Source organism: Vanessa tameamea, chromosome 9, assembly GCF_037043105.1.
Source record: "Vanessa tameamea isolate UH-Manoa-2023 chromosome 9, ilVanTame1 primary haplotype, whole genome shotgun sequence".
In the NCBI taxonomy this organism is placed as follows: Eukaryota; Metazoa; Arthropoda; class Insecta; order Lepidoptera; family Nymphalidae; genus Vanessa; species Vanessa tameamea.
The window spans coordinates 13,349,813-13,377,559 of NC_087317.1; the positions used below are offsets into that span (position 1 = coordinate 13,349,813).

General features: G+C 42.2%; 3 protein-coding genes and 1 long non-coding RNA gene across 5 annotated transcripts; 2 read left to right on the forward strand and 2 right to left on the reverse strand.

Annotated features, from left to right (window-relative positions):
• The first annotated feature begins 8 nt into the window (after positions 1 to 8).
• LOC113393804 (N-sulphoglucosamine sulphohydrolase) lies at positions 9 to 27,747 on the forward strand. 2 transcript variants are annotated; one of them, XM_064215759.1, is made up of 11 exons: positions 9 to 144; positions 454 to 583; positions 763 to 899; positions 1,112 to 1,268; positions 1,412 to 1,586; positions 1,795 to 1,858; positions 2,029 to 2,343; positions 2,648 to 2,820; positions 3,018 to 3,147; positions 3,428 to 3,599; positions 27,737 to 27,747. In XM_064215759.1, coding segments are annotated over exons 1-11 (1,554 nt in total). In that variant the 5' UTR covers positions 9 to 44; the 3' UTR covers positions 27,738 to 27,747. The 2 variants fall into 2 exon arrangements, with proteins under 2 accessions (XP_064071829.1, XP_026486656.1); XM_026630871.2 differs by lacking the exon at positions 27,737 to 27,747 and having other exon boundaries at positions 3,428 to 3,615.
• LOC135193412 (uncharacterized) lies at positions 4,643 to 5,911 on the reverse strand. Its single transcript, XR_010309222.1, has 3 exons — positions 5,709 to 5,911; positions 5,367 to 5,507; positions 4,643 to 5,141 (listed from the first exon to the last, which is right to left on the reverse strand). It is a non-coding gene; the product is annotated as an uncharacterized LOC135193412 (long non-coding RNA).
• Positions 6,979 to 7,577, forward strand: LOC113393807 (small ribosomal subunit protein mS33). Its single transcript, XM_026630875.2, has one exon. It carries the CDS (start codon positions 7,029 to 7,031, stop codon positions 7,380 to 7,382), a length of 354 nt encoding a protein of 117 aa, XP_026486660.1. The 5' UTR covers positions 6,979 to 7,028; the 3' UTR covers positions 7,383 to 7,577.
• Positions 9,345 to 27,218, reverse strand: LOC113393808 (tuberin). Its single transcript, XM_064215840.1, has 35 exons — positions 26,766 to 27,218; positions 26,538 to 26,674; positions 24,398 to 24,652; positions 23,584 to 23,720; positions 23,312 to 23,486; positions 23,017 to 23,229; positions 22,802 to 22,943; positions 22,468 to 22,613; positions 22,069 to 22,401; positions 21,765 to 21,995; positions 21,470 to 21,664; positions 21,051 to 21,393; positions 20,746 to 20,901; positions 20,461 to 20,657; positions 19,419 to 19,532; positions 19,106 to 19,284; positions 18,448 to 18,573; positions 18,120 to 18,276; positions 17,948 to 18,025; positions 17,306 to 17,436; positions 16,654 to 16,744; positions 16,432 to 16,569; positions 16,251 to 16,358; positions 15,905 to 15,978; positions 15,583 to 15,739; positions 15,398 to 15,516; positions 15,052 to 15,212; positions 13,338 to 13,435; positions 13,029 to 13,192; positions 12,764 to 12,894; positions 12,577 to 12,692; positions 12,372 to 12,448; positions 11,895 to 12,171; positions 11,650 to 11,826; positions 9,345 to 11,571 (listed from the first exon to the last, which is right to left on the reverse strand). Exons 1-35 carry the CDS (start codon positions 26,836 to 26,838, stop codon positions 11,365 to 11,367), a joined length of 5,613 nt encoding a protein of 1,870 aa, XP_064071910.1. The 5' UTR covers positions 26,839 to 27,218; the 3' UTR covers positions 9,345 to 11,364.

The following is a 27,747-nucleotide window of genomic DNA, read 5'->3' on the forward strand; positions in this document are numbered from 1 at the left end:
TCAGCTGTCAGGCTAAGCGGCCGACACTCGAGAGAAATATTGATATGGCAGGTTCACCGGGCGCTGTTATCGCGATATTGTTATGTATAATATCTGCCGAAACAGTGTTATCTAACAAAGCCCGTAATGTTCTCGTATTACTCGGTAAGTCATAAATCGCTTTAATCCAGTACACATTATTTCATTCAAAGAAAACAGTTTTCTAGGTACAAGTACAGTTAGGTAAACAATATCTATAATTTAATTTATTTTGTCTAGAATGTCAGTTCGTTTCTACTTATCAACATCGTTTATATTGAAAAAAATTGACATTTGCAATTATTTAAAAGCTTAATTTGTTTAGTTAACTAAATTTTAGTTAAGTAAACATTTAAACTTTTTGACAATTTTTACAGTAAACTTGACCTTTTATTACGATTAAAATTTAGCTAATTTAAATTTTATTTATAATAGCGGATGATGGAGGATTCGAACTCGGTGTGTATCGAAATAAGATTTGCCAAACACCAAACATAGATGCACTAGCGCGACGCAGCCTCATCTTTAATAATGCTTTTTCTTCCGTTAGCAGTTGCTCGCCCAGGTATGTTTAATTGTATGTAAAGTTTTGAACTACATCAGAGTAATAGACAGAAAAATTGCAAATGTCAGAAAATGTTAGCTAAATTTAGTATATACTTTGTAAACATGCTCATGGTATTTGTTACATTAATAAGTAAATACAATTTACATTAATATAAAATTTACTTCTTTCTTAATTAGTCGAGCTGCACTTTTAACTGGTACGCCAAGTCATCAAAATGGCATGTACGGGTTGCATCATGGAGTACATCATTTCAATTCCTTCGATAATGTTACAAGTTTGCCAAAAATATTGGGGGAAAATGGAATCTACACAGGTAATTTTATTTTATACTACATTTATTTCTTAGAAAGGCGCGAACAACATCAAGAATATTGTAAAGAAAAATAAAGGTACAAAAGATGTGCTTATCAATATCAAAATCCTTTAAAACAATATAATTTGAATGATCCTTATTTTGGAGGCTTCATTTGCCTTAGTTGAAGCGTTAGTCTGACGGATTAGTAAAATATTACTAACATATTTCAGGTATAATTGGTAAGAAGCATGTTGGGCCCCAGAGTGTATATCAATTTGACTTCGAGCAGACGGAAGAAAACAACCACATCAATCAAGTAGGCCGTAACATTACACATATGAAACTGCTCGCAAGAAAATTCCTCGAAGAAGCCAATAAGCAAAACAAGTAATGTATTTTAGATGGATAACTTACTTAAAATATTGCTGTTTACAAGGCCTAATATTTGCCAAAGTTGAGAGGAGAGGTAAACCTATAAGATATCAAAGATTGTACACCTTTTAAACTAAATTTTACTATAATTATGACAGGCCCTTCTTCCTGTACGTTGGATTCCACGATCCGCATCGCTGTGGACATAGCGAGCCTCAGTGGGGACCTTTCTGCGAACGGTTCGGCTCGGGTGAGCCTGGCGCTGGACTGATCCCAGACTGGAAGCCCTGGTACTACCAGTGGGATGAGGTGCAGCTGCCGTACCATGTTCAAGTAAATTTTCCTTTCATAACTTTAGGCACTGCTATGTAAATTAAAAGCCGTTCTATTTTATATTATCTAATGACTCATAACAATTCTATGAAAAATGTAAACAAAAGTCTCTGTGAAATTTATATATTCATAATTTTGTTTGATAAATATTTATGCATACAAAGTTTACATTACTAAAATGTGTATAAGATAAAATTATAATGTTAAGGATACTGAAGCTGCGCGAAGGGATATTGCAGCACAGTACACAACTATGTCAAGACTTGATCAAGGTAACTTCTCAATCCAAAAATAAATAATTTAAAATAATTTATTTAGAATATATACCGTTACAAAGGTCAACATAAATAAATCAGTCATAGCACGGAACTCGAGAAATTATAAAAATATATATATGAATTTTATGTAAGTTATTTAAACATTGTTACTTGTTACATTACAGGTGTTGCTCTTATGCTCAAAGAAATAGAAACAGCGGGACACAAGGACGACACGCTGGTCGTGTATACATCTGACAATGGAATTCCCTTCCCATCCGGTCGAACAAATTTCTATGACGCCGGACTTCGAGAACCTCTAATTATTTCATCACCTGAACCTAATGCTAGGAAAAATGAAGCGTCTGGTGCTATGGTCAGCTTGCTGGACATCATGCCCACTGTGCTGGACTGGTTTGGAATTAAAAGAAAACAAGAAATGAGCAATGACATATGGGGTGATGACCAGCCAAAAAGCTTACTGCCGGTCTTAGAAAAGGGTAAAATATTCTTAGATTAGCAATTCATTCGAAAAATAATTAAACAATCTGTAAATTTTGGGCTCCAAGGGTACAGACTCCCTTCTTTACCATTGAGCACGAAATTAATTAGTAAATACAATGAAAATTCAGTGGTGCTTGCCTGGGTTTGAGCCTGAAAACATAGGTGATAGATAGATAGATGCACGCTTTCTACCCACTGGACCATGTCGTCTCACAAAATAAGTAAACGTAAAATAAGAGATTTATTATTTTTTTTATTTAGAAATGTGTGAATTTACTTTTAACTAATATCTATTTGCAGAGCCGCCACATTCAGATAAAGAAGCAATATTTGCATCACAAACACATCACGAGATTACAATGTACTATCCGATGCGAGCCGTGCGCACGCGTCGTTACAAACTTATACATAATCTGAACTACGGCATGCCGTTCCCAATAGATCAAGATTTATATGTCTCCCCTACTTTCCAGGTACCTTACATTGTTTTATTTAATAATTTTAATTAAATATCTTTATTCTTTCGCTTTTTTAAAAATACAATAGAGTTTGAATTTTATGCAACTTATATACCAATTCTAATGAGTACTCCAGGATTTTACATAGTACGTTACTTATTTAAAAGATAAGGGTGAAAAAAATAAAATGAGCGTCTCCTATGTTTTTCTAGGATATCCTTAACCGTACCCGCAGTAAGCAGCAGCTGCCGTGGTACAAAACGCTCAAGCAGTATTACTACCGATCACAGTGGGAACTGTATGATTTGAAAAGTGATCCCGAGGAGATCAATAATTTACATGGTAATGTAATTAAGTACACACTACATTGCAATAAGTGAAATATAATTTACATCGCAATAAAACAAACCTACACCAATACAAAAATAAGAACTCTTTTAATCTTTTTATATATAAATTTAAAAAGTTACCGATAATTACTTTCAATTCTGTAACGACGTAAAAATTATGTACATACAAATCTTAAAACATTTTATTAGCATTTATAATATTATATAGTATTTATGATTACTGAAGTAGACACTTATGTGATTAACTGTACTTAATAAATATCAATGGATAGGTAAACCGTCACTGGAGGAAGTCGAATCAACTTTGCGCGAACGTCTTCACGAATGGCAGCGTTCCACTCGCGACCCGTGGCTGTGCTCGCCCGACGCCGTGCTGGAGCGCGACGACAGCAGCGCCGTGTGCCGCTCGCTCGACAACGGCCTCTCGCACTACCATCCGAGGTAGTCGGCACTGATCTCTTGTGGTGATTTGTTAAGTGTTCATTTGAGTTTTTGAGTTTGACACGCTACACGATCTATAAAAGGCCGTCGAAGTTTTTCTAATATTATTAATGTATAAAAAAATTATTACAGATTTTCACAGAAACAACGTTTGCAAATATATAGTTAAGTAATTTTATATAAAATTTTAAAAACTGAACCTCATAAAAAAAGGAATAAAATATAGAATTTGTAAGTCGAAAGGCGGAACTTCAGTTATTTCCAAAAACAAGTGAATGTTAGTACGTATTTGATATATTTTTTTTCCTCATCAAGACTATACCTCATCGAGATCAAACTTTTTAGTTTACCCTAAAGCTGCAATTTTCCAATTTAAGGTAAATATATAAATATCTATACATAGGATCGTAAACGGACTGCAGTGTTTAGAATTAACGCGAAAGCTGATCGCTATGCCATGTTAAGTGTCGTCCAAGGCACAAAAACTAACATATCGGTAGCTAGTTTACACATAGTTATTGTTATAATTATGAAATATGAATAAATTCTAATAATTTTAAATAAGTAGTTGAAATAGAGTAGGAACACATTACTTTTTAGAGTTAAGTACTTGTGAATCTCTTTATAAAACGATACATCATTAACTTTATTAGTCTTCAATAGATTGTATTTAATACTGATGTTAAAATTTATTATATTTAAATATTTAGAAATGTATTGTTATTTATTTTAAAATAATTTAAAGATTATCTTGCCTTCAACTATCAAATTTAAATAAATACAGGGATAATAATTGATAGAAACATGTGTTTTATTTTTGATGACTACATTTTAATATTCCTTTCACAGTAATAAACATACATATGTATATCATGTATATTTTATAATATATAAATTACTAAACCTTAACAATTAACATGCAAATTTAATGTCATGAAACATTATTTAAAATGCAATACAAATCAGTCAATACTTTCCTGACCTGACAGTCACAATTTTAGTCTATAAATAATAAAATAGGAAACTAATGTTTTTGTTTATAAACGAACAAATTACAATAAATAAAGCAGCATTAAGTACTTAAAAAGATAAATATCACAGAAATTCTACCTAAAGATTAAAAATTAACATAATCCTCTTAACAGCTAGTGATAGGTTGTTCCAAGCTTGTTTTACTAGGAAATGTATTTGATATTATTTGATATATTATTAATTTGGTTACTGAAATGAAGACATTATTATTTCAGAAACACTTATTACATCCAACGATTGTGATTTGAGTGTATGTGTGAGTCTAAGGTTCTACACTGATCAGACAACTATGTTCTCTGCCACTCTTTTTGTCAAAAAAGTGACAAAGAATATTGACATGTACTATGAAAATAATTGATTCATAGTCTCATGTTATACAAAATACATACACAGAGAGATTATTTATCTTATAAGAAAGGTGTATCACTCTAAGTCCATCAGCTCTTCCAAAGACATGGTTATGTTTTGGTCGATAACAAAAATATGCTCCATCATATTGTCCGCCTTCACTGTCTGAAATATAAACATCAAATTGTATTAATGCCGGTAGAGCTTTACTATGTACTTTTATGTCTTTTCATGTTTTGTTGTTTATTTTTTATTCTTTCTGTAACAGCAGCACTTGAAATCAATTCATTAATAAGATTGTGCTAGGATTGTGTTCATGGAGTTGGGATTGATACGGTACAATTCATACCACTAGGTAGCTGGTATTCAACAAATAAATTTGTCACTTACCAACATTCCTATACGGTCAAGTTGCTTAGATTTTATTATAAGTCCTCTTATATAAATATGGAGGTAAGTGTACAACGCAAACACAAACACTATCATGGCACAGATCTTCAATGTACCAGTCCAGCTGTTTGACATTTTGTCCTAGAATAGAATATTTTATTTGCACAACACTATATTTTATTAAAAAAAATATATTCAATAATAATAAATAAAAGTTCTTTCTTGAGGATGAAGCCATCAAATAAGATCCACATAAAGGGTCATATAAATAAATAATGTGCAATTATATTATGAATAATTAATAAATTTATAAGTACAATACATCTTCAGATATAAACTTACTGGTTTGATAATGATCACTTCAACTTCATCCACTGAAGCCGCCATTCGGACCGAGTTTATTGGACTGTTAACAATTAAAAACTATTTTCTAATTTATTTCTAAGTCCCTCCGTAAGTATTTGCGTTTAATTATTGACGAATACAATCGTAGCGCTGTTTTCCGAATAAACTGCAATGTATTGATTTTGTGAGACTATGGTCATCTTTATGGAAGATTTAACTATGGAATGATTAAAACTCATTTTTAAGGATTCATTAGAAAAGGATTAACCTTAAAAAAATTAAATAAAAGCGGTGTATTTATCACTTAAAATATAACAGTCAATTGAAACTTGTATCATATTTTAATTTAAAATAAAACATAACAAAAGTATGGGTTGGGGTACTAGTGAAGGATAAAAAAGCAAAGAGCGTGAAATTTCTATTTTCCTTGTAGAAACAAGTGTTAGAAGTTGGAATAATTAAATACTAGGCATTAGTTATGTAGTAGTGTTAGTTTAATATCATTTCAAATTATACGATTGAAAAAAATATCTTCAAGGTCTAAAATCGAAATATTGTCCTCAATGTATTGCGACCCTTATTGTTAAATTGCTTACCTAAAAATCTTGAATAAATCTAGTTAAACTGAATTGAATTTTATATCATAAGAGCTACAAATCATGAACATACTTTAATTGTATCGAGAAATAAAGAAAATTCTGCGAGGTGTTTAAGAAAATCTTTATACTAAAGTTTATATTTGGCGGCGAGAAGATACCAAATTCATTTCATGCAGTGAAGCAAGATATTTTTCATTTTCTGCTTAATTAAACTACGGCAATTAAATCAGATCTGTTGTGCTAGGTGAAAAATAAAAGATAAAGTGTATAATTATTTCAAAGATTATGGTGCACAAAAAAGTATTGACAATTCAATTTGGAAATTTATTAGCATCTTATAATCTGTGAAAATAATAACTTGACAACTTTTTGTTGAACCATCTGTAATCTGCATTACTTTTATTATTGTACACTTGTGTTTTGTGACTTTTGTGAGAATTAACTCAAGTTGACACTTGAAAGACAACTGTGTGAAAATAAGCGCGAGTAAATATTTCAAAGTAAATAAAATAAGTATTGTTGGATTTTTTTTTAGAATGTTTTATCTCATATTGGAAATATGACATAATATATTCATAATAACAATTATAAAATTGTCATACAAATTATTTTTTACACCATTTATTATACTTACTGAATCTAGAAATAAAAAAATTGTTAAGTAAGGTTATGTAAAAATTATTAACATTGTTTTTTCAGTTTAATTTTCTGAAGAACGATGGCGACGAATTTTGTCAAATATTCTCAACTTATCAATAACTCAACGAAATACGCACAACGGATGAAAAGGTTATCGAACAGAATATTCAGCGAAGTCGCGATTCCGACCAACTCTAGGTCGATGAAAGTGGTTAAAATTTTCTCAGCCAGGCCACTGCATAGCAACGAGGAGATCATTCACTACTACCCTAGACATGTAGAGACTCACGCATTGATGCTAAAACTGCGCGAATACGGTTTATTCCGCGATGAACATCAAGACTTCAAAGAAGAGATGAAGAGACTTCGAGAGTTGCGTGGCAAGGTTAAAGTTTGGAAAAGAAAACTAAATCAGGAGCAAAAAGAGTCTTAGTGTGTGTGCTGTATTTATTTATTGTAGGCTTTTAAGTCACGACAATTGTTTTGTGACAACCAGATTAAAATTAGATAATTCAGAACTTTTTGCTGTTCCATATTCAATGTGGATAATGTAAATAAAACTTCGGTTTATGAAACACGTTATGTACTATATTAATAGAATAAAACTAATTAGGTGAGTTATACATAAGTAGTTTCCTTGTTATTATTATTAAGATTCCTGTATGGAATTTTATTACCTCTGCTTTTACCAGTAAAGAATATAATGAACAAAAATAATACTATAAAGGAAGTAGACGGTAACACTACAGTCACCAGAAACATTCTCATTGGTGTTGAGTACATTTTATGATAGCTTCTTTTATAACCCCACGTTGTTTTGATATGCATAGCTTCAGTAAAAATAATATTTTTCAACCAATCATCCAGCCTGTCAAAAACAAAAAAAAAGGTTACAGTAATTTATATTGTAAATTGATACTTTAACATTTGATTAGTTTTTATGTATATAAATTAGGACTCTAGAAGCATGGAATTTGAGAAGGAAATTTTGGAAATAAGCAAGAAGTAATTACTTATTAATTATATTGCCACTGATAGTACGATTGTCAATAAGGTCTGTGGAGGCGATGGGCCAGTCCAGTTGGAGAAGTGCCAGGTCCTGCTCCGGGTACATTGGATGCTTGTAAAACGCAACTAAGTGATGTGTGCATGAGTCACCAGTTGCTATCGATGATTGAGTATTAATATCTGTGCGCAGAAGCATTAAGGATTTGAAATGCTAGAGAGCAATGTTCCTTGGTTACAGGATAGCTTATGTAGGAACACTATCAGTATTCATGATGTCCTGTTTTATGTCAAGGGCACTGCCATGCGGTCGTTTTCGGACACAAATCTTTTCTTTTTTGACTTGACCTGTAAGGCTATTATGGTTAGAGCACAGCAACTGTTTCTATCAAATATTTGTTGCAGATTGATAAATATTGCAGTTGATAAATCAGTATTATAGAGTATTATGCTGTTACATTGGTCCATAATACTGATTTATAATTTATTGATTTGATTTGTTATCAATCCGTAACAAATATTTAATAGCAACAGTTGCTATGCTGTAACCGTAATAGCCACACTGGGATTCGAATAATAATTGCGAGATAATCTAACCAACAAATCAATTATACTATTTTTATTTATTACGAAAAAAAAAATGGTAATTATTGTTGTTTACGATTGATGATGTACATTGTACAGAAAGTAACATCCAAAATCGTTTGACGTTAACGAGAATATTTGCTTAGTCTAGATGGCGTTAGGTTCGCATATTGTACCATAAAAACGTTAGGTTAATAACTAAAAAAATCCATCTCACTTATGAAGGGTTGGAATCTCGCTTATTCAAGTTTTTTCACGATGTTTTCACTAACCTCGAAATGAACTTTAATTAAATTAACCACATGAAAATTCTTCCTCTCACGTAGGAGTTAAACAAAAGTGATTTTTCCTTAAGCTTAATAAAAAGCGATAGATTTGAGAGACTTTAACACAAACTTTGACTACAGTCGACAACCCCTTTCTTCACGTAAATAGAAGCAACAGGATAAGGGAGAACACAGGAAGCCTGTGTGAGCACCCAGCGCTGCTGCCAAACGAGGCCGGCACAAGCGCGCGCGTCGCGGCCCTGCGCGCACGCCGTCACGCGGTTCGCCACGAGCGCCTTGTACAGGCTCGCGAACATTTCCTCGGCGATGCAAACGTTTATCGTCAAATAGAGACACAACAGTTTGAAAAACATGGTTAATCAGTAGTTTTACTAGTTACAATTAACCGCCGAAAATGGATACTGAACTGTCAAACATCTTGTTTTTTAATTCATTAAGTTTCGCTAGTCATTTCATCTCTGTTCCGAACAGAACCTCTTTCGATTTTTAGTAAATGGAATAAAAATAAAACATACGAAAAAATAGCCATCATTTATTCGATTACAAAATCTTTCGTCAGGAAATAAATTGCTACATAAAATATTTCAACAAGAAATGCCTCAACTGCCAGATGGTCGCGACCGGCGAACTGAGATTGCGCGTCACGCGTGTCTGACCGCTGACGTATGACGCGCTCTCGCGTCGGACTGACCATACCAGTATAAATATCCAAACCTAAATACGAAATAAAACGTAATCTCCGATATAATAGAATCGAATACGTCAGATTCACTTGTAAGTAGTTTAGTTGCCAGTGCATGTTAAGCTCCAGGTCGCCGCGTGGTCGTTATCTACATTTTTAATCACGTGACCTGTTTTTGTGTAGGGCGACATTTGTTTACAATTTAAACGAGTGAGACGCATCTCTGTTGCGCAATTCATAACGTCTTTGGTTTCTATATTCATCGTCGTCACTTCCAACGAGTGAATCATCAGCTGGAGGCAGTTAAATGGGCATATTTAAATTGTATTCAAATGTACGCGTACATACATCACACACACCAATAAACAGAGTATCCGAATATATAACATCATGATTTCATGACATTGGCTCATTTCAGTAAAGGACAGCGCCAGATATCAAAATGACTGAAAGTTGTGCAAAAGATAGTCGAGGAGGAATCGCAGGGATCACAATCCAGCCTCCGGTCAGATCGTCTCGAAGCGAAGCGTAGTAGAAAAACTCCAGCGTTATTTGTATTATCGTATTAAGATACTGTATTTAATCGCTACACTATTATCACATCTCACAAAATGTAAAAAATGACTTATGTGAATTTTACATATAGTTTTGTTTTGTTATCGACAAGTACCGTTCATTATAGAGTATCTGATTGAGAATACATATTACTCCATCGTTCTCAACATTGATCTATTTAAAATACAAATGACTCGGGTATAGAGGTGCTCGGCATAGCAGACGCTCAATGGTGAGCTGGGGTCGGTGATAAAATGTCTACAGAGAGATATCTTCGAGATTTCCAATGGCATATAAAATATATAATCGTTTAGAAAAATCGTTGTAGGCAAGTTGTCAATTCTATATTACGTACAAAAAAGTTTAGTGATTCAGTTGAAGATATCTGCCGGCGACATATTTAAGCTAAACATGAAGACTTCTACTATCAGGACCTCATTTATATTGTAACGTACGAAAAAAATTTGAAAATCAGCAACTTGATGTCATTTAATATTACATTAAGCCAATAAAAGTTTTACGTTTCTAATATTATTAACCCCATTCGCCATACAATATCGCGTATTCTCAATGACACACTCGACTCAGTCTCAGACCAGGCGTCCGTAATGCGTGGATCACATTGAACATTTAATCTCGGACCTTGGTCAAATATCATGGTGAGTGTTGCAGCGAGCGATCAATTCTATCAAATTTATTTACAGGAGTGAACAAAGACCTCGTCGGAACCGTTTTTATTGAATAAAGTAATGATGCTAGTCTCAAGTTCGACAGGGTTCTTGTTACGATCCGTATATCGTTAGCGGGATTCGGATATTTTAATATTTTTGTATTCAACAGAATTGCTGGCTCGCTCGCACAATACTTAAGTATAGAATTGCGTCGCATTCGGCTTTGTACATTGAAATTTGAATCCCGAACAGTGCTAACATTTAAGGAACACTCAAACTATGCAACGTCGAAGTCTAAGCAGCTTTCGATGTTCAAGCACAAACAGTGCAGACAGTTCGTGTGTGTGCGCACACGCACACATACGTCGTTCGCACTTTTGCGACTCGTCATCGAAACCGAAAAGAGTATGGCATTTTTATAGCTGCCTTCATTTCATGGCTCCCGCAGAGCATCTATCGACGACAGAAGTTCAGAGCGAAGCGGCCGGCCGGTCACACATTCGCAGTCGACTCGCTCCCGACCGAATGTACTTCTCTACAATTACCGTGACTAGATTTCAACGTGCGTCCGTCACTCCTCAAAACGCCAAGGGACCGAATGAATCATGAAGCGACCGAGCGCGACTCGGCCTACGCGTAGTCGTCGAAGTCGTCGATGGCGACGCGGCGCTGCGCGTCGGGCGGCGCGGCGTAGGGCGCGGGCGCGCGCGCGGCGGCGGCGCGGCGCTCGTCCTCGGCGCGCGCGCGCAGCCGCTTGATGAGCCGCAGCCGCTCCAGCGAGTTGGACGCGTACGCCGCGCCGCCCAGCTTCAGCGACTGCGAGATCTGCGACGCCAGCTGCGGACACGGGCCGGTCAGCGTGTGGGGCACGGGGCGGGGCGGGGCGGGGCGGGGGCGGGCCGGGCGCGTACGTACCGCGGCGTGCAGCGCGTGCTGGCGGGCCAGCAGCGCCACGTTGGCGTCGGACACGCAGTGCGGCTCGACGTGCGCGAGGAACTTGCCGCGCAGCCGCTCGTCCTTGCTCTTGAGCGTGACGCGGTTCATGGCGTGCTCGAGCGGCTCCACCACGACGATGCAGAGGTTGAACTGGCCCTGCGGCGGGGGCGGACGCGTTAGGGACGCTCGAGGCGCTCGCGGGCGGCGGCCGTGGCCGGTCGTACCTTGATCGTGTGTATGTTGAAGTCGTGTCCGGAGTCGTTGTAGACGATGGACACGAAGTCGTTTCCGATGTACTTGCGCTTCTCGTTGCAGCTGGGGTCGCGCGGCGAGCTGGGCATGGCGGTGGCCACGTGGAACAGCACCTGCATGATGTCGTCGTTCCAGACGTAGGTGTAGTGCCCGTCCTTGCCACCCTTTTCTAGGTTGAGGAACAGGTTGGGCTCCTCGGCTCCCTCGAGCGGCACCAGCGTACCCAGCAGCCTCAAAAACTCCATGTACCTACGTGTTCATTGTAACGATTTCGTTCATTGAAATTATATTTAATATAGCTCGGAAAATTTATCTAGAAACTAATTCGGAACACACTAAATAAACATCATATCGACAATGTTAATTGCGTAGACCGAAGGAACATAAAAAGAGCAGTATAACAGATTTAACAGGAAATTATTGATTCAAAGAGTGCGTTCTGTTCTCACCTCACACTACCGTATTCATTCTTCAATATAGCCACCTCGTCGTCCTGCTGTCCCGGGCCCACGTACAGGACACCGACCTGGAAATTATTCACCTCGGTTCGATTACCGGCATTGGACCAGACAGAGTCCACAGTCTCACTAAGTGTGTATAAAGCGATCCTATTGATAAACGCGGGCGTCGCTTGTGGGTTAGTTCGGTCGTTACCTTGTAGGTCTCCAGGGGCGGCACGAGGTCGAGGTTCTTAATGGTTCGCTCGTGCTGCACGCCAGACACCTTCAGCGGACGACCCATCAGCGGGTTCAGAGCCGTCGGCGTCTCCCCTGCAAACGACCGCCACGTTAGTACCACTCTTTTCCAAAACACTCACACGGTACAGCGGACGGGCAGCTACCGGGGACAGTGGGCGAGATGGGGTAGGTGCTCATGTTGTGGTACAGCTGCAGGAACACGAAGGACGGAGACACTCCACCGCCGGCACCACTGCCGCCCCCTCCCGTGCTGGGAGGGTTGCGGGTCAGCTCTCTGCGAAACGTTGGGCGGTTAGTGTCGTTTAACAAATAAGAGGCCGAATCGATTACATAAATTGAACGCCTAGAAAACAGTACTTTTAAATGAATTGCAATGCAAGTAAGTCATAAAATAGGGAGACCGCAGACCGGTTGCGGCGCGTGGGGCTCATGACGGAGATGGTGTTGGAGCGCTTGGAGCGCGCCAGCGGCGGCAGCTCGTCGCGCGCGTCCGCGCCCGCGCCCGCCTCCGCCTCCGCGCCCGCGCCCGCGCCCGCCTCGTGGCCCAGCGTCACGCGACTGTCGCTGCTCGTCTGGAAGCGGACACCCCTCGTTCACTATTCGCACCTTTTATATCTCATTGTATTACTGATGGCTACTGATATAACGCCTTTGAACTTTTAACTTATATCAATATACTTAGAAATAGTGTTCAGGAGATTTGTAGGTCGGCGGTACCTTCTGCAGCTGATGGTGCGTCGCGGTGGCGGCCGTGTTGTTCGTCTCGGGCTTCGTTTCCGCTTCCGTCTCGGACGCCGTCGTTCCTATTTGAAACACTATTTTCTATATAGACACAGTATGCTAAGTTGTTTTCATGTTTCATTACGTCGTTTTCATGAAAAAAGTAAGTGATGATCGAAAATGAGTTATACAATAATCTAATACCATATAGATTTTACTTAAAGTACTTAAGTAAAATATTCGAAAAAAATATTTTAAATCAACTTCTCGTCCATTTCGGTACAAATACTATTTTTCATAGTAAGCAATTCGATTTTACAAGAGGTCGCTCGACAACTGATGCGGGAATAGCACTTCTTAAACACATTTACGATGCTTGGGAAAAATCACAGAATGCTATTCGAGTATTCTGTGATTTGTCTAAAGCATTTGATTGCGTAGAACACGAGACGCTTCTATATAAGCTCAAATACTATGGCATTAAAGGTAAAGCTCTTGATCACATTGCTTCATATTTAAGTCATAAAGTTCGGCAAGTTTTCATTAATGGCATAAAGTCTTCTGGATCTACGTTAAAAATGGGTGTTCCACAAGGATCAATTTTGGGTCCATTTCTATTTCTAGTATATATAAATGATTTTCCTTTTTATGATTTTTTTTTAATTTATTTATTTGAAACACCATCGGCATATTCACAAAAGCAATTCAATCAAAAGTACACGGACCATTGCAGTGTGATACACCACTACAGGTATTTACAGCACTATTGAATTACAATAAAAAGTAATACACTCTTAAATTAATAATAATAATAATAATAATGATACCCACTTATAGCGTGTAATACTGATTTCTTAAAGCTAAAGAGATTTTGATAGTGGATATCTATTTCAAGTCTGTTTATAGAATTGTAACTCCTGATGCATCGAGTAACAGGCGAGAATTTCCCTGTACTCGTACGGTGTCTGGGTATAGCGAACGTATTTTTAATAGGGTGTCGAGGCAGATTACGTGGGACATGCAATTTAATACTAGATATAAGTTCTGGTAAGTTCTGTTAAAGGTATTTGTGACATTGTGTTGTTTGCTGACGATACTTCACTGATTTTTAAGGTAGACAGGAAAAAAACAACTGACTATGACGACGTGAACGGTGCATTATCACAGATACACGATTGGTTTGCAGTAAATAATTTAGTTTTGAATTCTCAAAAAACAAAATGTGTAGTTTTTACCCTAGCCAATCTTAGAAAGCAAAATTATAATATATCTTTAAACGGTGGCCGTCTTGATGTAGCCGATACTACGGTTTTTTTGGGATTAGCATTGGATTCCAAGCTTCAGTGGAGGCCTCATTTATCGTCCCTGACAGGAAGACTCAGCCCCGCAGCATACGCGGTTAGAAAAATTAGACAACTGACTGATATTGATACCGCTCGTCTAGTATAATTTTGTTTATTTTCACAGTATAAAGCTTGTTAACTTCCAGGCAGGAGACATAACATACATATATAATTGTATTTAACTAACATGACTGTAATTTTAGATGTTGAAAACGGTTCTTCTCGGTAGAATTTACATTCCGAACCGGTAGTAGCTTTACTTAATATAGTTTGTTAAATGTCGATTCAAAAGTGCTCGTAAGAGCCTACTTGAATAAAGTATATTTGATTTGATTGATTGATTTCACAAACTTGAAGCGTGCGCTCACCTGGGTCGGAGTTGTACGTCATGAGGTGCGCGTGGTGCGCGTGGTGCGCGTGGTGCGGCTGGGGGGAGGTGCCGCACATCTCCTCCGGTATGGCCTCGCACGATACGCGCATGTCGCTCTTCTTGCCCACCTTCTTGCTCGCGTGCATCGTCATCGGAGCCCTGCTGGTGGAGTGCCGGACTCGGTCCTTCATTCAACCTCGACTCGGCAGCATATTTCATATGCGTACCGGACTCGGCAAATCAGTATAAATTTACCGAGACGGTGGATACGAGTCGATATGCATTTATGCGAATTGCAATAAACAAAAATGTGTAATGGATGGTATAGGTCGCTCCACACTCACGCGGGCTCGGCCGGCAGCAGCACCAGCTCGTCCGCGTCGGGCTCCCGCACCGCCGCCTTCCACGACGACGACATCTCCGGGGACGAGTTGGAGCGCCGCACGGGGTGCCGCGACTTGCCCTGCACAGACAGCGCGTGAGAGCAGGCCGGCCGGGCCGGGCCGGGCGCCGGGCGGCCGAGAAGTACCTCCGGCACGATGAGCAGCATGTCGTCGTCGTCCGTGGTGCTGGACGAGCTCTGCCGCTGCGGCGAGCCGGGGATGTTGATGGGCTGCGTGCTCATGCGGGTGGCGGCGCCCGCCGACTGACTCGCGCGCTTGTCGCTGCCCACCACGGAGTCCGAGCTGGGGAGGTCGCGTTAGATGTAGGCAGGGGTGGAGCACCGGATAAGAGAAATATTCTATATAATATTTTATATAAGAGAACTTCGATGGAATTTATTCGTTAATGGTTGACCATTATGGATACGATGATTCTGAGAAGCAGTATCGAGTATTGAATGCCCTGACCTGGACTTGTGGAGATCAGGCGCGTGGGAGCGCTGCGAGGCCGACCTGGACGAGCGTGGCGAGCCTTCGGAGCTCTGGGGATGTACACAACGGTCCACAGTTTAGAGGGAAGAATATCTTACAATATTTAAAAGCAAAAGATACTTGAAGGTTGCAGGAATGCAAATATGACCATGACTAAGGTATCAGTAGGAGTACTAGTGATTCGCCCTTTATAACGTAATGCCGCCTTTTGTACTGCACATATTTTATTTTATTTATTTTTTGTTATTTGGCTCATCTTTAAGCTATGCCAATTTGGTGTACCACTCGAGGATCACGGCGAGAGGAGGCGTCGGATACGTACGAGGTCGGGCCTGGAGTCGCCGAGGCCGCTCGAGGGGTCGCTGAGCGGCGGCGACAGCAGCGCCAGCACGTCCTGCAGCGGCCACTCCTGCAGCTGCCACGAGCTGATCTGCGGACGGCGAAGGGTCACACAGGGCCGACACGCGAGCGAGAGCGTCGAGTGCGTCGAGAGCGTCGCTCACCCTGTTCTGCATGCGCAGCAGCCACGACACGTCGCCGGTGGGCGAGCGCACGTGCAGCTCGGCCCAGCGCGCGCACCAGCACGGGCACGCGCGCGCCGCCGCCAGCGCGCCCACGCGCCACCACTCGCCCGCCGCCTCCTGCGCACGCGCACCGTCACTCCGCGCCCGCGCCGCCCGCGCGCCGCCCGCCCCGCCCGCCCCGCCCGCCCCGCCCGCACTCACCACCTCCTTGGACAGCTTCTCGAAGCGCTGCGAGAACTGGTTGAGGGCGTCGTACACGGGGTCGCTCGTCTTGTTCTCCGCCGAGTTCTGCCTGCGAGGCGAACGCGACGGGAGACGTTATCGAGGTTACACAAAATCATTTCAGATGTTTACGCGCTAAGCAAATCAAAAGAATCGTTTGCTGCTACAAAAATATAGTAGTAAAGTTTTTTATCGAGTCGAGTGAAACGAAACACTTGCGCAAGCTTCGCATGCAAAATAATCACACGCCCGCCCGCCTTCGGCCCTCGCGTGATTGTCTTGGCTGCGTTACAGGAGCACCTCTAGGGTGATGCGAGGAAGCCTACGAAGATGCGAGGCGTGCAATTTTGTATAAAAAGCGAGAAAGAAATAGCAGCACGAGAGGCTCCAGCTAATTAAATTAGAAATTGGAAAAAATTGGTAAATTAGACATTTTTAATTCATCAAAGACTGAAAACTTTTGGGTCTGCTTCTGTTTCTTTATTTAGCTAGCAACTTATAACATCAACGACAATTTCAGAAAAAGAAAAGGAGAAAACAATGACATTAAAGTATTCAATATTCGATCCTACGAGTGACACTATGGGGAACGTAGAGGAGTGAGCAGGGGGAGGGGTTGGGCGCGGCCGACCTGGTGGTGTGTCCGCTGGAGGGCGGCTGCAGCTCGGAGATGGACAGGGAGGAGCAGGAGGTCTCCGTGGAGCGGCTGTGCTGCAGCGAGTACTTGCTGTAGCTGCACACACCCACACTTACACGCTTACACTGTGCACGCACGCACACAGTGCACTCGCCATACGTCACACCGTTGGAATGATACACAAAAGTATTAGTCGAAAGCGACATGCGTCCGTGTTAATTACGTAATTGATAAAGGTTCATTTAGAAAAGCATTATTAGTCGATACAAACAGTCAATAGCCGATTAATCTACAGACTCAGCGTTGCAAGATGAGTTAAATCAAAACAGCTAAGCTCAAGCCACACCGGCTGTTTCAAAACAACTCTAATTTTAGTTTTTCGTTCGACACGCAGGCTGGAGTCGGGCGAAAGTAACCCGTGACGCCGGTGGGCGAGTGACGACAATCATCATCATCATCATCTTTGTCATCAACTTTCAACGAGTGTCTAATATTATCTGTTGAAAGGATATCGACCATGAACAATTTAATTTAGCCCAAGACTTACGAGGCAGCGACACCGATGTATGTATGTATGTATGTATGTATGTATGTATGTATGTACTACAAGGGGGCGGCCCCGCTAGCCGCGCGCACGTACCGTTTGACCTCCGGCGCCGCGTGCGGGTGCACCTGCAGCTGGTTGGCCGCCTCGGAGTTGTCGTTCACCTGCAACTTCAAACACGCGCGACGGTTTATTCGGTGATTTCATGACAATATTTAGCGATTGAGCGTATCAAAAATTCGGAGCTAGACTTTGAAGTATCACCGGTAACGGCGATTGTACGTGCGGACCACGAGGCGCTACCTGCGGCGCGTCGTCGGCGGCGGCGGCGGCGGCGGGGCCGGCGGGGGGACCGGCGGGCGCGGGGCCGGCGGGCGCGGCGGGCGCGCCGTCGGCGTGCTGGCGGCACAGCGTGGCGCACCTGCACACACGCACACCCTCGTCACGGCGGAGCTGGACCCCGACGGGGTGTTCAGGTAAATATTTGCAAACTCTCGCCCGGGAGGATCGAAGCTCGAACCCACCTCCGTTCACGTCGCCTGACACTTTACCTTAAAATAGTGTATATAATGAACGTATCGAGCGTCATCACCTTTCGCACAAGCCCTGCTTGATGGAGTTCTGTAAGCAGCCGGACGTGGTGATGGTGATCAGTTTGTGTCCCACCAGCCACGTGGTCGACTGCCCGCCGTTGAAGAGGAACTCGGCCGTGTCGCTCCTTAAGGTCATATTCGTTACATCAGCTGACATAGATTCCACTTTAATTAATAGGCTATTTGACAATGCGAAAAATAAAGTGTCCATTATTGTAATCCGTATATATTATGAGTTTAAAAATGATTTATTCAATAATCCTCCATAAATAAAAATGCATTTTTTTAAACGTTTGTAACGTGACACAAAACGCTCCTGATTGGTCGGACTTGATGACGTCACTTGCTTGTTAACCTCGTTTGCCTACTGTATGTGGATTGTATGTGCCACAGATTACAGTACAGGCAAGTGACTTCACCGACCTCCGACCTATTTAAATATGGAATTTTTAATTTGATATTTTTCAGTAAATATGTACTAGAATTAAAAAATAACAACTTTTACTGGGTTCCTTAACCTCCACTAAATAATATAAAATAGATTTTAAAAACCAGTCAAATAGCCTATTATTTTGAAATAGTATATTAGAAATAAATATTAAATAGAGTTGTTTGAAATGTAAAAAAATATTTAATAAAATTTTAATTAAATTTTACCTCTGCGGCTTGACGCTGCAGGGTGTGAAGGTATATCTGGCAAGCAAGTCGACACAGGTCTCGGTGAGTTCCACATGGAAGGCGGCGGGAGCGCTGGCTCCCCCCGCACTGCCCCCAGCCCCCACGGCTGCTCCCCCGCGCGACCCCGAGAGCGGCGCGCGAGACACCGCCTTGGAGCCCTGTCACGGCGAACGAGTAGTTTCATAGACAAATACCACTTCTCTACTGGCTTAGTATATATACACAGGTATATATACAGGATAGAAAACGCAAATGAATGTTCTTTGTGTATGGTATAAAAATAGAAACGTACGAGACTGGAGCTCCTCTGCCTGTTGGACGAGTCCTCGTTGACGCTCTGATGGAAGTGGTTGGACTTGTACTGCAGCTGCTCCTCGAACGGCATTATTATGTAGTTGTGCAAGCCCTGCCGACACGGTTAACTTTGATACGGACATCATAAATTGTTTTCTATGAAGTACAACTGTGTCCGCTAAAATAAGATCCGAAGAATGCGTTGCTGCGCCTTACAAATGGCACCCGCACGGTCTGAAGAAACCAGATCTAAATATTTTAATTACCAAAATAGTATGATTCTTCTTGAAGTGCACCTTACACCTTCACTTCAAAGTGTCGAAAGAATACTTGTAATAATTCACTTGGTGGTCGGGTGTAGCGTATTTAGGTTTATGCGTACATTGAAACGTCAATATTTGTCTATGGAATGATTTGACGTATGACGTACTTCCTTTTTCTCTTCCCTTCTCGTGTGAGCCGCGGTAACGTGTGTTGTGTGAGTGCGCCGCGCTTTTGAAATTAGCTTGGTAACGGACTTATCCTTCTCCTGTAATATCACCCATCCCTTTGGCTGTGTTCTTCGAGTGTATGAAGACCAAGGGAGCGCTCCCAAGAAGAACGTGTCTTCATAAGTCAGAGCCCAGTTTTGAGGTAACAACTCCCCTTTTTCCTAAACTACAGTCCACTTTTCTCTCGCGCGTACATGGGGCTTTGTGCAGGTCTGGATACGTACCAGGCCATATTCATTACTTTTCCACAAAACAGCAATTCATATTATCACATCTTATTATTCTGGCAGTGCTTATGTCTGTGATCGGTGGTGACCACTTACCACCAGGTAGGGCTTCGTGCAAGCCCGTCTGGGTAGGTACCACCCACTCATCAGATATTCTACCGCCAAACAGCAGTACTCAGTATTGTTGTGTTTCGGTTTGAAGGATGAGTGAGCCAGTGTAACTGCAGGCACAAGGAACTTAAGGTTGATGGCGCATCGGTGATGTAAGGAATGGTTAATGTTTCTTACAGCGCCATTGTCTATGGGCGCATATCCGACTTACGTGTATGATAAATCGCACAAAGTTTCTGCGGTAGGAGAGACGGCACTTGAGGAACCAGGCCGCGATCACGTGGTGCGCCAGCGACACCACGTAGTGGTTGTAGCGCGACGGGTTGGTGTACGGCAGCAGGATCGCGAACACCGACATGTACTGGTCCTCCACGAACGACGCGAACACGCGCGGCAGGCGGGTCAGCGCTGCAACCATCGGATTCAGAGCTGATTATGTGACGTGTTTTATTGATTTATATATAATAGATTTGTATAGTGTCAAGGTAAATGTTACTGGAAAGGAACTCCAGCATGGGGCTGGCGATCGCCTTCGTGTCGGATATCTTGGACAGGTCGAGCAGCACCTCGGGCAGCATCTTGACCATCGTGTCGCGCGTCTCCAGCGTGAAGATGGTCAGCGCGTTTATGTACGGCTGCGGAGTGCGGAGCACTGGAATACGGTAACTTCGATCATTCATTATTCATGTCATACATTGCAACGGGTCAGGCGTGAGAGTCAAGATCGTATTTTTATGAAAAAATAATTACTGCTCGTCCGTTTCGACTCATTCAAGTTACAAACAAGTATCAAGCGGTTACCCATCCCGTATTTGAGAAGACAACGCACGATGCGCTGCTGCGTCTGCGGCTCCAGGTAGGCGTGGTACGAGGCCAGCGCCGCCAGCGCCGGCAGCGCCGCGGCGTGCAGCTCCGACAGCAGCAGGCGGCCGCCGCCCGCCGGGCCGCGCTCCGCCACCATGGAGCACAGCGTGGACGCCAGCAGGTCCAGGTCCTGCGCGCGCCGCCCCACGGCCAGCGCGCGCGCGTGCAGCAGCTGCGGCAGCGCGCGCAGCACGTGCGCCAGCACCGCCCACTCCGCCTCGCGCGTCAGCGCCGCCGTCAGCGTGCGCGCCGCGCGCCCCACCGGCAGCAGGCACGCGCCCTGCGGGGCCCGCGGTTAGTGGCGGCGGTTAGTGGCGGCGGCTCGGCGGCTCGGCGGCTGAGGGGGGCGCACGTACCGGCGGCAAGTCCTTGCCCTGCGTCTGGCTGGCGGGCTGGTGGCCGCGCGGGGCCGGCGGCTCGGCCAGCAGGAAGGGCGAGCACAGCGGCCGCAGCCGGAGCGCCGCGGCCCCGTACACCGCCGTCCCCCCTTCGTAGCAGAACCCGACGCAGTTGAAGGCGTTCGCACGGAGGGCAAACAGCATATCGAAAATCTGAAACATTGTCGGGTCGTTATGTCCGAGTTTCCCTATTGAGTGAGTAATCGCGAGGCATATGTCCGCCTACGCGGAACATACGAGGGATGTTACTCGCCTTGAGTCGTATATCCGGGTGGTGGTGCAGCAGCGCGGGCCGGCGGTAGTGATGGTCGAGGTGGTCGAGCAGCACGAGGAAGGCGCGCGCGGCGTGGGCGGCCGGGGCCCGCAGCAGCTTGTCGTGCAGCAGCTCCAGCAGCCCGACGGCCGCCAGCCGCAAGTCCGACGTGTCCGCGTCCGCCGGGACCGACACGTCGGCTACGTACATCTCGAACGGGCGGTTCAGGATCTACAACGGCGGACGGGAGGCGCGGTTATCGAGATGCTCGCCGGCGGACAAGCGGAACGTCGGAGAGGGTCACCTTCTCGAGCTGGTCGACGAGGTCGACGCACACGTCGGAGCTGCACATGCGCGCCAGGTCGGGCAGCGCGCGCGCGGCGGCGGCCCGCAGCGCCGGCTCGGCGTCCTGCGCGCAGGCCGCCGCCACGGGCCCGCCCACGCGCTCCGCCAGCTCCTCGCCGTGGCCGCAGCGGTTGCGCTTGATATAGGCCAGCACGCAGGCCAGCGCGTGCAGGCGCACGGTCAGGCGCGGCTCCAGGCGCACGTAGCGCTCCGCCAGCGCCAGCGCCGCGCTCGCGTCGGCGCCGCCCAGCGCCGCGCAGCGCTCCGTCAGCAGCCGCATGGTGGACGCCTCCTGCGGGGAGGCCGTGAGGTGACACCGGCAGCGGCTCGGCGCTCCGAGGGTTGCCGCTCGACTCACCGGCCGGTCGTGTCCGCAGAAGTCGACGAGGTCGAGCAGCGCGTCCGCGTCGCCGAGGAACTGCCCCGCCTCGTGCAGCTGCTCGATGGAGGTGATCAGCGCGTGCACGCGGCTGTGGATCAGCTCGTTGGGGGGGTCGAAGCTTTCTGAAATGATCGCGACTCATGTATCAGCGGTTGGATCTGAATGACGACATACTACACGAGAGTTCCAGAACGCAATAATTACTTCTTCGATAACCAAGTATTTACATTCCATTTTAGTTTTTTATGAATATTTATTATAGAAAAACTGTAAGACAATAGTAAAAAATTGTAAGACGCATGAAACTGACTATCTTGCTGTAACACGGCACGGATGATGGCGAGCACGAGATCCCAGGCAACCTCGTCCACCTCCAGGGGTACGCGCGTCACCAGGCTCTGCAGCGCCACAACCACTTCGTAAGTGACCACCGCCTGCCGCCCCGCCAGCGCCTGCAACGACACGATTCAGTTAAACGTGCACAAGCGAGACCACGCGGCACATGTTTGGCATATGGGGACCCACCTTGAGGAAGGCGGGCAGCACGGCCAGGAAGGACACGTGCAGCGTGCGCACGCGGCGCGGCCCCCACAGCGCCATGTTGATGTAGAACACGGCCCCGCGCGCCAGCCCCGCGCCCTCCTCCGCGTCCTCGGCGTCCCCCGCGCCGCGCACCAGCTCCGCCATCTCCTGCAGCGCCGCGTGCCCCATGTCCGCGCCCACCACGTAGCGCATCAGCTGCGGATGAAAACATTTCATGAGTATTAATGGATATCCATGTATTATTTGCGTACCGAAAGACATCGCCTGCTATCGATACCTTCCAACTGTTCTGACAGTAATGCTCTATGTTGACGGTCCGGCAGAGAGCGGCGACGAAGGTCCGCAGAGCGGCGCGCGGTAGCAGCGAGTACGACACGACCGCTTCCAGAAGCGACAGGCACCCCTGGACTACTCCCGGGTCCGAGGAGTACACGCAGAGATGACATGCATTGCTACAAATATTTAATGAAAATAAATAAATGCAAAAGTAAAGCAAATTACTATTTGTAGAGGCAGGTAGCCTTGATGTGTTCTAATAAAGGAACATACTTAACAATTCCATGAACGATTTCCTCATCTAAATAGACAGCATTAAATTTTACAACATTTGTGATGAGACTGACGAAGTCTTTTATGTGCGCCGGCGCTTGGATATGTGGCAGCCATTCTATCAAAAATGGCCCAATCTGGAATATAAAGATATATGTAATATTATTACATAAATATTTATATTTTTTTTTTTCATACCCAATTTTACAAACAAAGGCCTCATGATGGTAAGTGGTCACCTAAATAAGTGGTGACTGAAAAGTGCTAGTCAACGAGTCAGGCCCCACTAAGTTGTACACCTTATATAGAATATGATAGAAATGTATATATTATTTTATATTTTCACATACTAAACCATCAGATACACAACCGAGATGGCCCAGTGGTTAGAACGCGTACATCTTAACCGATGATTTCGGGTTCAAACCCAGGCAGGCACCACTGAATTGACATGTGCTTAATTTGTTTATAATTCATCTCGTGCTCGGCGGTGAAGGAAAACATCGTGAGGAAACCTGCATGTGTTTAATTTCAACGAAATTCTGCCACATGTGTATTCCACCAACCCGCATTGGAGCAGCGTGGTGGATATGCTCCATACCTTCTCCTCAACGGGAGAGGAGGCCTTAGCCCAGCAGTGGGAAATTTACAGGCTGATTATGTAAACCATACAAGAAAAGGTATGAATTTTGTTGCATAATTGAATTGTCATTCAAGACCATAAAAGGCATCATTAGGTAATGTTGCAATTAAAATTTTGTTTATATACAATGTTGTTGTACTTAATTTAAGTCAATTTTATGGTCAGACAAACCTGTTCTTCAAGACATTTAATATCCTTTCCAGTGTTAGTTAAAGTGTAAAGTAATTTAAAACGGAGTTGATAATCTTCTGGTGGATGGTTCAGGTGCGTCTCCTGCAGGTACCGGAATAAAATGGTGCGCATTATAAGCAGTTCTGATTGACCTTCAGCAATACATCTTAGTAAACCAAGTACTGTGTGGCGTGCTTCTACATTTGAGTCTTTGAGAAGGTCCCTTGTACAAGCCCAAATTTTTTCAACACCACCCTGAAATATAAATAGAAATGTATCACAATCTTTTGATATTGAAAATAGCATTCAATTGAGAAATTGTATTGTAATCCTAAAAAATAATTTCTGTTTTTTCAACAGGCATTGGTCAAACAAATCTTTGTAATTGTTGCTGCATCGCTAAATAATTGCAATTCTTTACAGGTGCACACCTTATAGAAAATCAGATTCTACAAAGCTGTGAAAATACATATTTCAGACTTTGGAAATTTATAATAATAAAGATAATTTTGTTGATATTACTTTTCTCTAAAAGATTAGTAAGCATAGCATTTAATAAAAAAAAAATTTGTTATGGATCCTTTCATGCAATCATTTTTCTTTTCAAGATATTCTTGCGTTGAAAAGAAAAATTAACATTAGTCGACATATTATACATTTGGACAATGTTTATTTCCCTTACTAATAAACTATATGAATAGTTTGTCAATTATCTTTTTATCAAATATTGACCAAATTTACATGGGACAACTCCTGAGGTACCTTGTTTTTAACAAAAAAGAAACATTGAAAATTAATCTGAAAAACATCACTGAACATACGAAAAATTAATACAAAGTTATTGAGAACCTTCTCTTAATGTTGTGATAATGATATGAAAAAAAAACTAATATAGCTATAATGATTAATGCAAAATGCTACATATCTCCCATATCTGTGAATTCAATTTAGCTGGTTCTTCTCAGGTCAGGGTGTTTCCTTTTCCGAACCGGAGGTAGTGTTTAATTTGACTATCAATAAGTAAGTATAATGCTTCTATGTTGAATAAAGGAATTTGAGTTGAGTTGAGTTTATAGAAAATATTTATTAGTGTAACTACAGGCACAAGGGCCGTAACATCTTAGTTCCCAAGGTTGGTGACACATAGGTGATGTAAGGCATAGTTACTATTTCTTACAGAGCCATTGTGTATGATGGTCTCCACATACCATCAGGTAAGTGGACACCACCATTCACGTCCATTTGCTCGTCCTCCTACCAACACAATAAAATATATATATTTATATCAAAAGAGTACTCCTTGAATTTTTTTATCAAAGGATCAACATAAGTTTTAACTGTATGTGTGTATAGCATACATACACTAAACACACAAAAACTATCTACTACAGACTGAACAGTGAATAGGCTCAGTCTAAAGCAATGTAAAGAAAGAAATTGTATTCATAAATAGTTATAATCTTATATTACTTTGGGTATGAGTATGAGTATTCACAAAATTGTATTTCCTCGTGTATACATAGAGAATTTAGAAAATAATCCTTATTTATCTAGACATATTGTATGATTGATTCATATTCATTGATTCATAGTAACAGTTATATGAGTTAACACTAAGTAATTAGTAATAAAGTTATATTTATAGTATGGAAACTTAATATTTTTTATATGTAATAATGTAAATAAGTTAAATAAATTGTATGAGTTGCATGTTTGGTTTGGTAATTGTAAAATACAAACGCTTCAAAAATGCCTTGAAAGTACTGGTACTTGCTCTTAATATATTCATAACACCCACTTTACTACACCAGTGAATACACCTAAAGAGATTTAAAGATTTTATTTAACTAACTTACTGTGGTAAATTTTAGCAATTTATAGTTTATCTCAATATAAAATAGTGTGAAAAGTAACCATTAAGAATTAAATACATTTAAATTGGTACAAGTTGTACAAATGTTACTCATAGATTTAATGAAGGAAAAAGAGTTATTAAAAACACATAAAATTATTTATTGAAGTATATTGCTCAAGTAAAAAGATCTTAGTTGGAAAATATAATGAAAAAACATAATAATATTGCATAAGACAGATAGGTTAAAGATGAGGGTATAAGGATAATTGAAGGTAGGTAACTCACATCTTGGACACGAATGTGAAGGATCTTGTCGCCGACCTCCTTGACGGCACGGAGGCGGCGATTAAGCGGCGTCTCAGGACCCAGCTCTCGCCGCAGTTCTGCCGTCACCACCAGCTCGTTTTGAGCCGCAACGGGCGCTGGGACCGTAAACGGGAACACTCGTTAATCACGAAATCTACGTCACCGGCTTGCGGTTACACCGCGCATACACACAGTAGCAATACGCACCCGATGCACCCTTCTTGAAGAACACTTTCAACTTGTCGTGAAGGGATTTTGTGTCCCTATCTCTAGAGCCCATTATGCACCCGTAGCGACCCTGGTCCCCGTTCGTAATTAACCTAAAGCTAAAGCTAGGCGCGGCGATTACCTATGCGTATGAAATTGGAAATAAAAACACATATTTGTTAAAATTATTCTCACTACCGCTCTGCTTTGCTATTCACCATCTGACAGCTTGATAGCCCTCCCTCCGTACAGCTGACAGATATCAGTTCAATACATGAAGGAAACTTTATTAAGTCTTGCTTTTATCGGCTATGTAAGTTTTGAAGTTAAAAAATATAAGATGGATTTTGTTATATTGCTTCTAATTATAGTCATTGCAATAAAGAATTAATATAACAAATAGCTTTATGGTGACTACGTGACAATGAAATTAGTAAACAAATTAGATGACATTGTTTTCTGAACGAGCATTTAGTGTTGTCACTCTTGGTAGAATGTTACCAATAAGAAAAATAGAATTACTATTATGTCATTGTGTTGTGTAAACAAATCCAAACATATATGATGAAATGAAATAGAAAAAAACCTTTAGTATCTCTATAATTATTGTGATAATAATATAGTAAGAAATATTTCTGGGCCATAAGTTTGATCTATATAAAAGTTTTGTTTATTCTTGCAGTCCTAAAGTTATTTGCAGTGTTATAAGGTTCAAATGTGTTACTCAAAAAAATAATAATTGCACCACTCAAGTCGTTTTTGAATTTATAATTAACTAGCTTTCTTTGTAGAAGTGAAATAAGACTTATTTTACTTCCCGATTGCAACGCCACCTATCGGGTCTAATTTATACCATTTAGGAATCTACTTAAACATACTTAAAGGTTTCAAAGCATTTGCCACCACTCTGATCGAATGCGTGTTGGTGGATACACCCGTGAAATAATTTCACAGAAATAAGACACATGCAGGTTGCCACCCG